This window comes from Copidosoma floridanum, unplaced genomic scaffold (genome assembly GCF_036245765.1).
Source record: "Copidosoma floridanum isolate Cflo_tuat_1 unplaced genomic scaffold, Cflo_Japanese_pri ptg000026l, whole genome shotgun sequence".
Lineage (NCBI taxonomy): Eukaryota > Metazoa > Arthropoda > Insecta > Hymenoptera > Encyrtidae > Copidosoma > Copidosoma floridanum.
Genome location: NW_028321903.1, coordinates 12726270 through 12740292, shown reverse-complemented (window position 1 = coordinate 12740292; position 14023 = coordinate 12726270). Strand labels below are relative to the sequence as shown.

The window sequence follows — 14023 nt, the reverse complement described above, 5'->3', positions numbered from 1 at the left end:
ATACATAGTTTCTACAAATATAACGATTTTACTTTGTTTTCAAGTTGAAAAAAAAGGACAATCCAACTCAAATGAAAATAATGATACTGACTAGCTAAGAGGAATCGTCAGTATTTATGAGCCCACGAGAAATTAAATTCCAAAATCGAATGGTTTCTGCTAGTTTTTCTTTTGATATTGATGTGCCAGAAAAAAATATACAATTTATCAACATCATACATACTTGGTCAAGGTTTTTAGGGTGGAGCGAGAAAAGATACTTTCAAAGGCACTTGCGTGGCAATCAAGTCCACACAAAGAGGGACAAACGATGATTTGATTTTTGAAGAATTGATTTATTTAGATAAAATTCGTCATCCTAATATCATTTATGCTATGGGAGTATCAAACACAATAACTCAAAGTCACATGATTATGGAGTATTTCCTATTTCACTCTATGTTTGAGAAGCTTTTTGATACTGAAATTAAGTCTCAGTACGATTTGACGGATAAAAATAAAAACAAAATATGTTACCAAATTAGAATGGCTCTCACTTATCTACACAGCTTGAAAAAACCTGTTATCGATAGGGACATCAAGCTAGGAAATATTCTCATCAATCACCGTCATGGAGCCAAACGCATTTTATTAATGGCTGGAGTTGAGCATAACTTAGGAAATTGTAAAACTTCAAGCTTAGAACACGTTTCAAGCTATTTACAAAATATATTTATATACGTTGTTTTAATTATGACAGTACAAAACGACCATCCATGGCCAATCTATTACAAATTTTTGAGTCTTATAAGCAAAAGCACGGCTGTTATAGCCATTATTAAAGCATAAAAAAATTGATTATTTAACTATACCATTTTTTACGTAAGTCAGATTGTAAACTGTAGTATATACCCTTGTATATCTTAAGAGTTCTAATCTCAGTAAAATAAAATTGTAGGTTAGCAATAAAATGAACTGGTTAACTGATAAAAACAAACAAGAAAGAATCTACAAAAAGTGGAAGTGATCAAGTAAAGATTCTTAATGAAAAATGAGCACTTTAAAATTGTGATTCGATGTCGGTTGATTCATTAAAACCCATTCCTTTTTTTTCTCACGTAACAGTATTTGAATTTTTCTGAAAATGCCATAGATTTAAAAAATGGAAAATAATGTTTTCATTTGCATTATTTGTAGAGCAAAGTTATAGACCGAACAGTTTGGTTGATACACTTTTAAAGTTCTATAGAGTTTCATTACCATCTAATTATTAAGTTGTAAGTTACGTTGTCACGTATTGAACTTTTTTCTTCATTTAAAAACGCAGCTGTTATAAAACAAAATTGTACTTTATGTCAAAAACTTTTTAATTAAAGAATAATTGAGTTGATACCTTCATTTTATTCATAACGAACTGTTTTACAAAATTAGCTTTTGTCTTACTCAACCTAATAAATAAAGTAAGGAATCAACTCTACTAAGTGAGAAATTATACTTAACACGCATCCTGTAAAAAAAAAAATGTTAAAAATTTGAAACTGGTAATAAATATTATAAAAACCAACAATCAAATCACAAAAAAAGTTTTTAGTCAGCTGTATTTTATTAAAACATTTAATTAAAAAAAAAAAATGTTCGATTCTAAATGATGATTTTGTTCATTCTGTATGACATATATAAGATGTATATACAGGTATTTTTGGAAAGAAAAACATTTCATTAGGTTTCCCAATCACGACGTCAACATCACTTTGAGCCTTTATTAAATGCTCGTTTTATTATTTTCGGACTCACCGTAACTCTTGTTTAATTAGTCGACCAAAACAGTAACGTAGGCACTCCATGTGCACTACATATTCAATATTTAAATCTAACAAATCTTCCATTTTATGGAATAAATATATATATAAAATTCTCCGACATGCTGACGAAACTAGCACCAATAGTTTTCTATTCACTAGTTCTGTGTGCTACAACCTCCAAAAAACTTTTGAATCTAGCGTTTTCAGCTTTATGATAGTACCGAAGATCTACATGACAATGTTTCATCAACCCAACTTCTGTAATATTATCTTTACGTATAATAGTTGGTATAAAACTCAATTTTTTTTACCAATTTCAAGTAATAATAGCCAATCATATCTGGCTTATTGTTTGTTGTACCGATTTTTAACAGTAATACTTTTCTAGAAAACCCATCAATGATACTGTAAATATCAAATCCAAATCTGAAATAATCATAATATGCTTTGATTACACTACTAAAAAATTATATCGATAAGTAAGTAAAATATATACCTTTTTAGCTTGTGATGGACATCAGCATACTTAACATGTTTAGGATCTGGTACATGATAAACTCTTCGTTTCAATCGGTAGCGACATCGTGCTTTCACCCCATTGGGGTCAGTAATTCGTTGCAGCCTTCAAACTGTTTTTGCTTCACTTTTAATGAGTACTCATTTTAGAATCTTTTACAAAGGGCTCTATAACCCAACAAGTCATCACTTCCTTCAAACTCTAACATTGTGGCTATTATAATGTGCTCTACTGGACTTTCAGTTATTTATTTTCTGTGTAAGTAATTACATTTTAGTATTCTTTGCGAAGTTTAAAGTAAAATATTAATATTCCTTTTTTTTAAATTTTTGAATAATATACTTGTAGCGGTAATTTTTTTTTAAGTACTTCTTTATTTTTTTAGTAAGAAAGACATCTATCTAAAAAAATTTTTATTTTTCTTTTAACCAATTGATTATTAGCACAAAATTGTTAACTTATTTTTAACTTGAGATAGTTAGTAAGCTTGTAAGGTACTAGACACAATAATTAGAAAAATAACTATTTTGAGGTTATTTTTGACTCCATGAACTCTAAAATTTTTGCTTTATTTATAAGTAGTGACAGTACAAGACACATTCACTGACTGTAAATTATAACCGCAAAATTAATTTTCTCAACCTACTATTAAATGGGGCAGAATCGTTTCAGATGGAGACGACACCCATCAGTCTAGGCGTTCTTATAAAGCGTCTCAGATATCTCCAAGATTAGTGGAAGATCAAGACGCTCATCGAAGTCTTCCAACAAGGCGTCAATGTACATGTGGAGGCGAAATCGTGATTGACCACCTCGTGATAACCAGGCAGACCCACTGCTGCAAAATCTGCCAACCTCAGAGGCCGTGAAGAAACCACAGCCACTAGATTCCAAATAACGGGGTGCAACAGCTGAGGCTCCAGAAGGCCCGGCTGCTACCTGGAAAGGCATCCAGGAACGTCTCAACCTCGTCCGTAGTCAGGTTGTGGTGAGTTACCAGGAAGTGATCGCTGCGTTCACAGAGGCTTTTGTGCACCAGCATGGCTGCCACGGCCAAGACCACTGGAGCCAAGAAGACGGCCATTATTAGCCGTAAGATTTTTGCTTGATGAGGGCACACACAATGGCCACTGCGACATGTGTGGGGTAAAGCACTCAAAGGAGTGTCTGAGATGCTCGGATCATTACCGCTACCGATATTTGGGCGGAAACTATGTCCACGAGTAACCTCGTCCGAGATCAGTTGATCCACGGCAACAAAACAACTGAACCCAGTTGATAGGCTCCTCAACGCCACAGCCACCGAGAGAGACAGCGTTCCAAAGACCGTGTCCCCCTGACAGCGATATAAATATACTGATACCAGCGAGTAACGGTTTTTTTATCTTATACCTTTTTTATGAATGTAGTATTATTATATTTAAAATTACTTACGAGTGCTTCAATTAAGTGGATCCCTTTCCATCTTGTGTAGCATGTTCAAGTTGTCGTGAGAAACGATGACACTGGTCACGGTGATAGTTGGTCCTGGTGGTGTCTCGACGGACGAGACCTATGTATTAGATTATAGATGGTAGGTGGTGTCGCTGAGGGTATCCGGGAAATACCGGCCTGATCGAAGTCGAGAGATTTCACCTCTTATATCCGCATCGTGAACGCACCCCATAACAGTTGGTATTCAAGACGTGGTATGTGTTATGTATACTTTATATCAGCCGCAATCCAAACTAATGAATAGAAAACAAGTTTTCATGGAGTGGCGCGATTTATGGCAAGATAAGAATTTATTTACCACCCGAAAATGAGTATCCAAAAAAATGAACACCCCAACACGAAAATAATATCCACTGTAACTTTGCCAATTGTTTATTTCAATAATTTATATTAGACATTAAAGCTGCGGAAATTTTCTTGTTTAGTAACGTGGGGATAATCACTATTTTCAATTATTTATACCCCTGCCGAACGTACTACGGCTTTAAAGGTAATTTTCTCGGAGAGGTTGCCAAAATAACTTTTCTGGTAAATAGTAAGTGTGCCTTCTACATAAAAGGTTATGTTTTTTTCCCTACAATAACAGAAAATCGTCATATTTTCGGTGAACGAAGAAAAAAATGCATATGGGCCTTGGAAAAAGTATGGCATCATCTCCTGAGTATTTCCTAAACAGCACGTCTCAGTGAAAACTTTTAATTCTGTATTCTTTCGTTTATAGGTTGTAGCTTATGAATAGTACTGACCACATGGCACTTCTTGAATACCAACAAAATCTTCACCAGAATGGAATATGAAAAAAATATGGTGGATGTACACGAATAATGAGGTTTCTTAATTCCTGTGAGAGTTACAGCTGGTATTTGTTTTTGACCATCCTCGGATCCCAGCTCTTTGTCTAGAATGCTTTCTTCGTCTCTCTGTCACCTCTTATAAATCATTTTCTCTCTCTTCTCTCTTCCTTGATATTTTTAGAGCATTTTTTGCTGTTAGAGTTTCCAGAGAATGAAATGATTTGTCTACAAACATCCAGTTTTCCTGTACGACATGCCTAGTTTCAAGAGTCGTCTACTTAATCATATTTACTCTCGTGATTATCGGCTTCACAACTCTTATACAACTAGTTATACTGTTCATGCAAATCGAACTTTTCAAGTCTTATGTTTTTTTTTTTTTTTTTTTTTGCATAATTCACTAAACTATATTGTTAGATTTCTGAGAATTTTAAAAAGTGTTTCTTTGCCTTAAAAATGAAGACTATCACTATAAATTTTGTCACTTCTTCTCAATAGTTATGTATATTTAATTTCAGACTTCATACATGCTAATCTTATCTCTTTATTATTACTGCGACTTCTAACGCTCAATTCAGTATAAATATTAGCCAATAGATATAGTGTAAATAATTTAGTTTCTAGTAAAACTGCTGGTACTTATTTATAGATAATTAACTTATGTAATGTCTTCTACCGATAATGTTATGAATTAGATTCGTTTCACCTAGCAAAAAGCCAACATCTATGATGCTCTGAGCTCCAGTAATCGCTTTTACCATACATATACACCTATTTTATAAATGCTATTTAAAAATGCTAAGACTATCAAAAGCTTCATTTCCTTCGTAATTTCTAAAAAGAATCAAACGATTCACGTACAGCAAATGTTCGGCTTGACCGTAACAATACAGTTTTTAACTCAATGCTGCTGTTAACTGAATCTTACTAATATATAAAGCAAAGTCGCTAAAACCGTTGTAATCGCTAACTGCGAAAACGACTGAACCAATTTTGCTGAAATTTTGCACACTAATTCATGATACTTCCCAGATGGTTTAAGTATAGTTTTTATCTTAAAAAATGTAATAAAAATAGCAATAAATGAGCTCAAAGTTTTGCAAAAATACGCCAGCTTTTCACTTTAGTTCAGTAAAATCCGCTAGGTGGCGTTGACATAAAATCGAGGCTACCTGCAACAAAATTAAATATTTTAAAATCTAATCTAAATTAAATAAGAGTTTAAAATCTTAACAGCTTTAAAAATAGCCCTTTTCGTGAATTATACGGGAGAAACTGCAAATCAACGGCTCCTCATGGCCACTGATTATCTTATGGCATAAAGAACGCACGGTATTTTTTAGCATAATTATATTTTTTGAATTTTTACACCTTATTATTTGACTAAATAAACTATATGGATTCCGTAAAAATATGTTTTTAATAAGATTTTAGTTTTGAGAGGTGTCAGGAATATATGTAAAATTTCTAACTGAAAACGTTTCACATTACATGTTAACACACTACGGTGTTTTATTTAGTTGGGCGAAGCCGAGACGGGGGGCTGCTAGTGTTGAATATTTAGCCTACTCAATTTCTAGTCGAACGTTACAAACAATTGTCTATTGTTGTAGTTATAAGTTTGATACAAAACTTTGTATACAAATGCGCATGAATCTAAATTTTTACGAATAGGCTGTAACTGTTGTGAGGATGATCAATTGTCAATCCAAATTTAGATTGCACCAAGTATGAGAGCATCTAGAAATATATTAACGTTTACTTTTATTCATAAATAGTCTTGAAATTTTAACGCACTGAAGTCTCTACTATCTAGCACAGTCTTACAAGCTCGTTTTAATCATTTGAATGTCACATTTTTTAAACCTGCAAATTATTAGAGACTCACTGTAAAATAGGCAGTGAATTTTTTTAGTGAGTATATAACAAACATCGGTTTCGTAATTCTAGAAAAAAAAAACGTAACCTAGGTAAAAGAGTCTTTTTAAATATTGTCAAAAATCAATCTAATTACAAACATGAACTACTTAATTTTAACGGATTCTTCGTAAGAGTTGATGATTTCTACGACCAGTAAAGTAAAAGTACCGGTACTCGAACACTTTTTTCATAAAGTTTTTGTTTTATCATTTTTTATCGTATTTCTGAATTGCATAATTCATAATTATATTTTTCCCATCAATAGAAAACAAAAAAGTTTTTTCTAGGTTGTGTATGCAGTTAATAAATTAACTTTAAAGTTTCCTTGTCAATGACCTAGTAGATGAACAGCATGTTCAGGTATTAGTACCAACTCGTATTTTTGACCGAGTACTCGAACATCCCATGTTAATTCAATTAGAGAGAGGTTATGTTAGCTGACTTCTTCTGATTTCCATTTTTATCATGTATTGCAAATAACCAAATCGAAACATTTCTTTCTAATTTTATTTGTAACATATTATAAAAACTGTAACGAGTGGCTTGATATACTATTATTATTGATTAACAGTGATTTCAATCGTTTTTATGTGTTTGAGTACTGGGCATAGGTAAAACCTAATGGTACTAGTACCTGAATAGTCTTTCAAGCCACCTCATACAAGTTACAGGAATAAATAATTTTTTTCTCGTTGAGTATATAAAGGCTTATTAAAATATAAATTTTGTTTTATCTAAAGAACGATCAAAGGATATCAGAAACAAATTTTTTTTTTATCCACTTAAATTGGAAACAGTTTATTTAAGCTGTTCAATCTACTAATACAGTTTTAGGAAGTGTTTACGTACTGGTACTTTTACCTTAGAGTATTTTTTAAAAACTGGTGAAAAAAGATTTTTTAACTTCAGTAATAATTATTAGTTCGTAGTAAACTTATTTTGAAAAAAAAAATTTTTTTTTTAATTTATTAGAATTTCTATTAAGTGCACTATTACAGAAACGACAAAAGATCCAATCATTTTTAAACCAATTTTGTTATTCCAGAAAATCAAATTGATAAAGCTAGAACGTTTGGTGTCAAAAGGATTCAATTTCTGCTAATGCCACTGGTGTTTAAAATGGGTGTAATGATGACGATGCTGGTGATCGTAACAGTCATGTCCTTGAAAGGCCTTGTCATAGGTAAGTGTGCATGTAACTTGTTACTCTTTCTCTTTCATGTGTTACCCAAAGAAAAAAAATGTACATAACGGTAGAATACTGAACTACGCCTTTCTACTTCTTTAGACGCTATTTGCATGTTTACCACAAGTATGACTGCTGACTTACTTCCTTTGCTTACATTACTTATACTGATCAGTAATTTTTCCACGTTATAAGCTCATGAATTACTTAGCTTTTTAAGTCACGTGATTCTCCTTCCACAATGGCCACTTTGACCAAGCAAGAACGGCAGTTGCCAAAAAAATGTCTTGCAATTGATAGTGTGGATCCCCATTGTGTGATTTACCGCTGTAGAAAAAGATAAGTAGGAAGCAAGAAACTGCTGTACAACGAGTTGACATAAGCTGCTTTAAAAAAAAAATTTTTCCTACGACGACTTAACTTCTGCATTAATTTATTTCTTTTACTATCTGAAACAATATAAATCATTTAAACAACGCAGCACATTCTATCGAATTTTGGTATTTTTTTGAAGTTATATTTTGGATGGTATGTTATACTTGTTGTTTTGTTTATATTGACTTAGCAATTAAAATTTTTTACAACCTCTCATTACTACTGCAGTTGACTAAAATATTTGAAACTAAGTTTTACTGCTAAATATTTCTTGACCAAGTAATCAAACACTATTACTTACAGTTTTATGATGTGAGAACAATGAAAAAACAAGTATAAAAATTTCTTGGTTACTCAACTATCCTGAACTTTGTTATATAATTTAAGTGACAACGTTTAAACAGTTAAAAACACTAAAATTGACTTATATCGGTCATTTTATAGAAAATGTGATATTCTATGAAGCCTATGTTTAAAAACGACGGATTAAATTATTTCAAGTCGGAAATTTTTTTTAACGATGTAAATCCATTTTTTCAAAAATGTCATTACCGTAACGCGAAGCATTTAAAAGTTTAATTTTGTGGATTCTAGTTCCTAGACGTTGATTTTTTAATTTATTTACGATGTACTATCTAAAAGTTTGAGGCGTAGAGCACCTTATCTGATAGTTATCAGAGAACCGAATAAGAAAATTTTATTTTCTAGTATGGGACATTTTATTTAGGAAGCCTATTTTTGACACTTTTGAATTATGCACTGCAAATAATTCAATTAGGCCAAGTGATTGATTTTTAGATACTTGAATTGAATAATTTTGTAATCCAGAGTATACGATAGCACTGTCAATTTGTTGGCAGCTCCAAATTTTAATGTGGCTATTTATAGTATCATCACGAATACAGAACATTTTTCCCAGTAAAATAAGCAGTCATTACCGTAACGCCCATAATCTCGGAGGGCTTTGAAATCATCGATTAGATTACTATAGTGTACAAAAGAGTACAAAATGCAGATGTGACAAACGAAATTTCTTTGAAAAATTGTATTTTGGGGCTTCACTACCGCAAAAAAAGTACTAATATGGTAACAACAGGTGGTCACTACCGTAACGCTCTTTTTAAATTTTTAAAAAAGTGCATTCAAATTAACATAGGTTTTTAATAAATGATCGTAGAGTTAAGCCCAAAGTCCACAAATAGTTTGGACCTTGTATAACAAAAAAATTATTTAAATATTTTAAGCATGTAATTTAAAAAATCTCAATTAGGGCGTAAAAATATCACAGTTTTTATGAAATGACCCACATATTTTTTTACATGTGTATTGATGTTTTGCACACTCTAATGTTACTATCATACTTTCTATAAATTATAAAATTCTCTACTGATACAAAATATCTTCTATAAAAAGGCAATGACAAAAGCTATATTACTTTAATAACTACATCAACAGGTATAATATTGCTGGTGTTGAAGCTCAGCACAATATTAGGTAAGCTGTTTGCTGGTCTCCATGGCCAAGAAGGCTACGGACATTCATCTGTTGGCTGCATGCAACCGCAGTTCGTCCATGTGCACCTGCACAACAGCGGGCTACCAGTGTACAGCGGCTGGGAGACTGCTTCTTTTGGGGACAGGTCACCTCCCGATGACAGCTACTATCACAAAGGTTGATGATCCTTTGACTGGACAGATAAATCCGTATGCCGTTACAAAAGCTAAAATCAAACATAATATTTTGGCACTAGTTGCTTGGATATTTTTCTGACAATATGCAATATGTAAACAGTGTCTTATTATATTAACTTATTTTTGTTTACTACGTTTTGCAGAGCTCAGTACATGTGAGTAACAGGTGTGCTGGTGGCTAGTTATTAATTTGTTAGCTTATAATTTGTCAATACATTGAAAATTCACGTTTAAGAGAAACTCCACACAATTGTAGGTATTTGTGAAAGAATTTTTTACCAAAATTTTAAATTTGTGTATTTTAGGACTACAACATTTTGAAACCAAATCTACATAATTGTTTCTTTTTCCTGACGAGAAAATAAAAAATTCTATTTTCTGTTACATAACTCAAAAATACCATTAATAATGTTGAATAGTTGAATTTTTCTCTTATCCACTTAACACTTATCCATTTGACCCATGACCTGATTATTTACATATTTCCAAATATTGTGAAGTTGCAAAAGCAAATATTCCATTATCCAAGAAAAAAATAGTTAATTGAAGCTTTACTGACAAATTTTAACATCAATTTTTAGATCAACGTGCATTCATGTTTTGACTATCTCTCTTCAAACTTCAAGATTACAATGTTGCGCTAAATTTGGAATTAACTATAATGTTGGTAAGCTATTGTTGATACAATTACTAATAATTTTTTTTCTCATTTCTTCAAAATTTCTCATTGAAAGTAGCAAAAGTCTATTTCCGAGTAGAAAATATTTCCGTCTGCCGTAAGGTAATATACGGCCCGTGTACCGCAACCGGACTGAAATTGGTCTGGTCCGTGTATCGCATGCGCTCAGGCGGGTATACCCGCCGTGTACGGCTCCCATATGTCCGTTAACCGTATAGCCTGTCCGTACATGGACCGTGTACCCAATACCGTAATGTTATGTTGTGGTATACAGCATATAAAATAAGGTTATAGTATATTTTGCGTTGCTCCAAAAGTTATGTGTTAACTACTTATCATATATAAAGCACATTATTTTTTCAATAATGACAGACGAAAAAAGATAACGTTACTTATACTGCAAAAATCTAAACGCCCAATACGCAAGAAAAAATAAACGTGTTGAATATGGTGAAACTGTTGTGTACATTAGCAAAGATCAAATAGAAGGAGAGAAAAGATCAAATGAAAATTGAGAAGAAAATCAAGATGACAGTATGAAACATAATGAGGTAATTTTTGAATTATTCAATGAAAATGTGGAACAAGTAAGAAAAAGATGTAAGGAGAAATATTTGTGTGAAAATGATAATTCAAAAGAAAGTGGTATAAAATCTGTTGATAAAAACAGTGAAAATTCTTTAATTGCTGGAGGGCTGAAAAACTACCTAAAAAAGTTCAAGCCTCCTCATGGGCATATTGATTATGTGAAAATGTACAGCGTAATACTCATTAATAAAAAAACTGCTTTATCTTAATTATTTATGACCTTATTGAATCAAATAAAATAATGGAAGATAGGAACAATGGCGTGTCCGTATACAGTGTACAGTCCATATACGGGCAGTATCCGTCTGCCGAACGTACGGGCGCCGTGCACGGCGTGTATACCCGCCTGAGCTCATGCCGTAATTGGTCCGTATGTGGTTCCGTAGACACGGACCGTATACCCGCCAGAGATAAATTTCTACTTGGGCTGCTACTGCTACTGCTGTAACATGGCTATAGCAGCTTTAGCCAATTAGATTTTCGGTTATTGTCTTTTCTCCAAAACTTTCCCCCTGCAAGCTTTCCTGCGTCATTTTCGAGCCAGCGCCAGCGCTGTAACATGGCTATAGCAGCTTTAGCCATGTTACAGCAGTAGCAGTAGCAGCCTAAGTAAGGGTAACCCTACCGTTAACAAAAGGGCAGGGGCGTCATTACCACCGGGGGAGCCATTGCACAATCCAGGGCTCACTTTTTTCCAGCCCTGGAATTCCAGGCCTCAGAAATAGAACATTTTTTTTAAGTTAACTTAAAGTAACTGAACCTTATTAGTTTTAAATCCAGAATTAAACAAAAAGTGCATAAAATTTGAATAATACGCCAGAGATTTCACGCGCGCCCTCTGCATCTTTACTGTGGACTTTTTTTGGCTGTGTCACTGCAGTGTCGATCAATCAAAAGGTATGTATATAGGACTACACTGCAATCTGCTGTTTATGTGTCTATCTTCTGCTCGTCAGTCATATCACGAACATTGAGTACATCAAGTACATGTAATAACGTATACTGCAGCCATAATATCATTACATCCATTCATCATCTACTGGTTAATGGTTTCTTTGGTATTTCGGTAAGAATTTTATCAATGTAGATACAGTTTTTTCGTTTCGTTATATATATTTTTTGTGCATGCCGCAGGCTGATATAGACGTATATCACCCAAATTTTGTCAATTGTGTGACGGATACACATAAATATATATTAAACATGCAGCGCTCGATTCATAGGCCGAAAATCCTAGTGCTTAAAATAGAATTAAATGCGTGTATGTCAAAACTTCGTGTTTCCGTATGTTTAACTTATATTATTATTTTATCAGCTGCTACGTTTTTTCAAGGGGGCTTCAGCGAGCCGGGATGCTAACCTAAAAACAGCCAGCACAAACCGAAAAGGATGGGTTAGTTTGTATTACTGCTGGTACGATGAGACCATCTTATATATGTATAGCTGTATGGTAATAATGACTCAATCGATTCTCTACGGAATATTTTTGAGCCAACAAATCTAACTATGAGCTGATTTGTTATACATGAGCTAGTTTTCATTGAGCAAAAATGGATAAGTATTTAATTCGAAACGAATCAAGTTCTTCACAGCAAGCAGAACTTAGAGCAGAACCTCCATCTGAGAGAACTGTGGATGAAAATACAGTATCATCAGCATCAACCTTATCGATCTCCAGCCAAATTACGAAAAACAAAAACAAAAAATATGAGTGTAAGTTCCGATCGACAATGTTAATTCTAATGCTCTAATCGTATATTCAATTAATCAATTAGTTAGACGATACGGAAATTTCGTATTTTTATGTAAATGTGTATTTTCATGAAAATTGTCCTATCAAAAGTCATACATAAAAAATTTTTACTTTATTGTTATAATATTTGATATTTTGATATTCAGTATGATATTTAATATTTAATGCTTGATTATTTTAATGTTTGAGAGATTATACAAATTAAAAATTGAAAATATATTAAAAATTTTTATAAGAAAACAAAATTTTTAAAACTCAATTGAATGCTTACCTTTTTTTTTAGTCAATCCAAAACTGTTTGAAAATTGGAAAAAGTCCTTTAGTTGGATAGATTATAATATATTGAAAAACGGTATTTTCTGTGTGATTTGTTCTGAGGCAGTGGGAAAAAAATTACCACTTCCTACTTCTAGAAACTGTATTATTTCGAAAAAAACCTTTGTAGAAGATGGTTTTAGAAAGTTTCGAAATGCTATTGCCGTTTTCAAATCTCACGAATCAACAGAGTTGCATACAAATGCTGTTATGCTGGTATTGAATTTGAAAAAATAAAATGTAATCGATCATTTATCATCAGCAAAACAAATCGAAATGAGTAGAAACCGTGTTGCACTTGAAAAAATATTCACAACAAAATTGTTTCTTGCTAAACAAGGATTAGCTCTACGTGGTCACGAAGATGAGAACTCTAATCCTAATCAGTTCCTAACGCTTAGATGTGAAGATGTGCCAGAGTTAAAAGATTGGATGCATCGAAGTGGTCACAAGTGGCTAAGTAGTAACATTGTCAATGAAATCGTAAATATACTTGCTGATGATGTGAGAAGAAGAATTTTAGACGAAGTCAAGTCTGCTCGATATTTCTCAATAACTATGGACGAAACTTCGGATGTAAAAAAATTGGAGCAGGTTTCTATTTACCTGAGATACGTTGGAGAAGATTTTAGTGTTAAAGAGCAATTTATGAATTTTTATGAAACAAAAAATACAAAAGCAGAGACCTTGTTTGAGATTGTTATGAATTTTTTATCCAAGCATAATTTAAATATAAAAAACTTGAGAGGACAACGCTATGACGGTGCGAGTAATATGAGTGGGAGAATCACAGGTCTTCAAACTCGTGTGCGTGACGTAGAACCAAGAGCATTATACATACATTGCTCGGCTCATTGCTTAAGTCTATGCGTTCAAGATCCTCTAGAAGGTATACTTAACTCCTGTGAAAAACACGATTGGTGCAATACG

General features: G+C 32.9%; 1 protein-coding gene across 1 annotated transcript in view; it reads left to right on the top strand.

The window, feature by feature from the left end:
• LOC106636737 (uncharacterized) overlaps positions 1-10079 on the top strand; it is a 111897-nt gene extending 101818 nt beyond the window's left edge. Inside the window, exons 2-3 of the mRNA XM_014349230.2 lie at positions 7552-7689; positions 9523-10079. Coding sequence (XP_014204716.2) covers positions 7552-7689; positions 9523-9743 — 359 coding nt within the window. The 3' untranslated portion in view covers positions 9744-10079. The remainder of the gene's footprint in view (positions 1-7551; positions 7690-9522) is intronic.
• The last annotated feature ends 3944 nt before the right edge of the window (positions 10080-14023 follow it).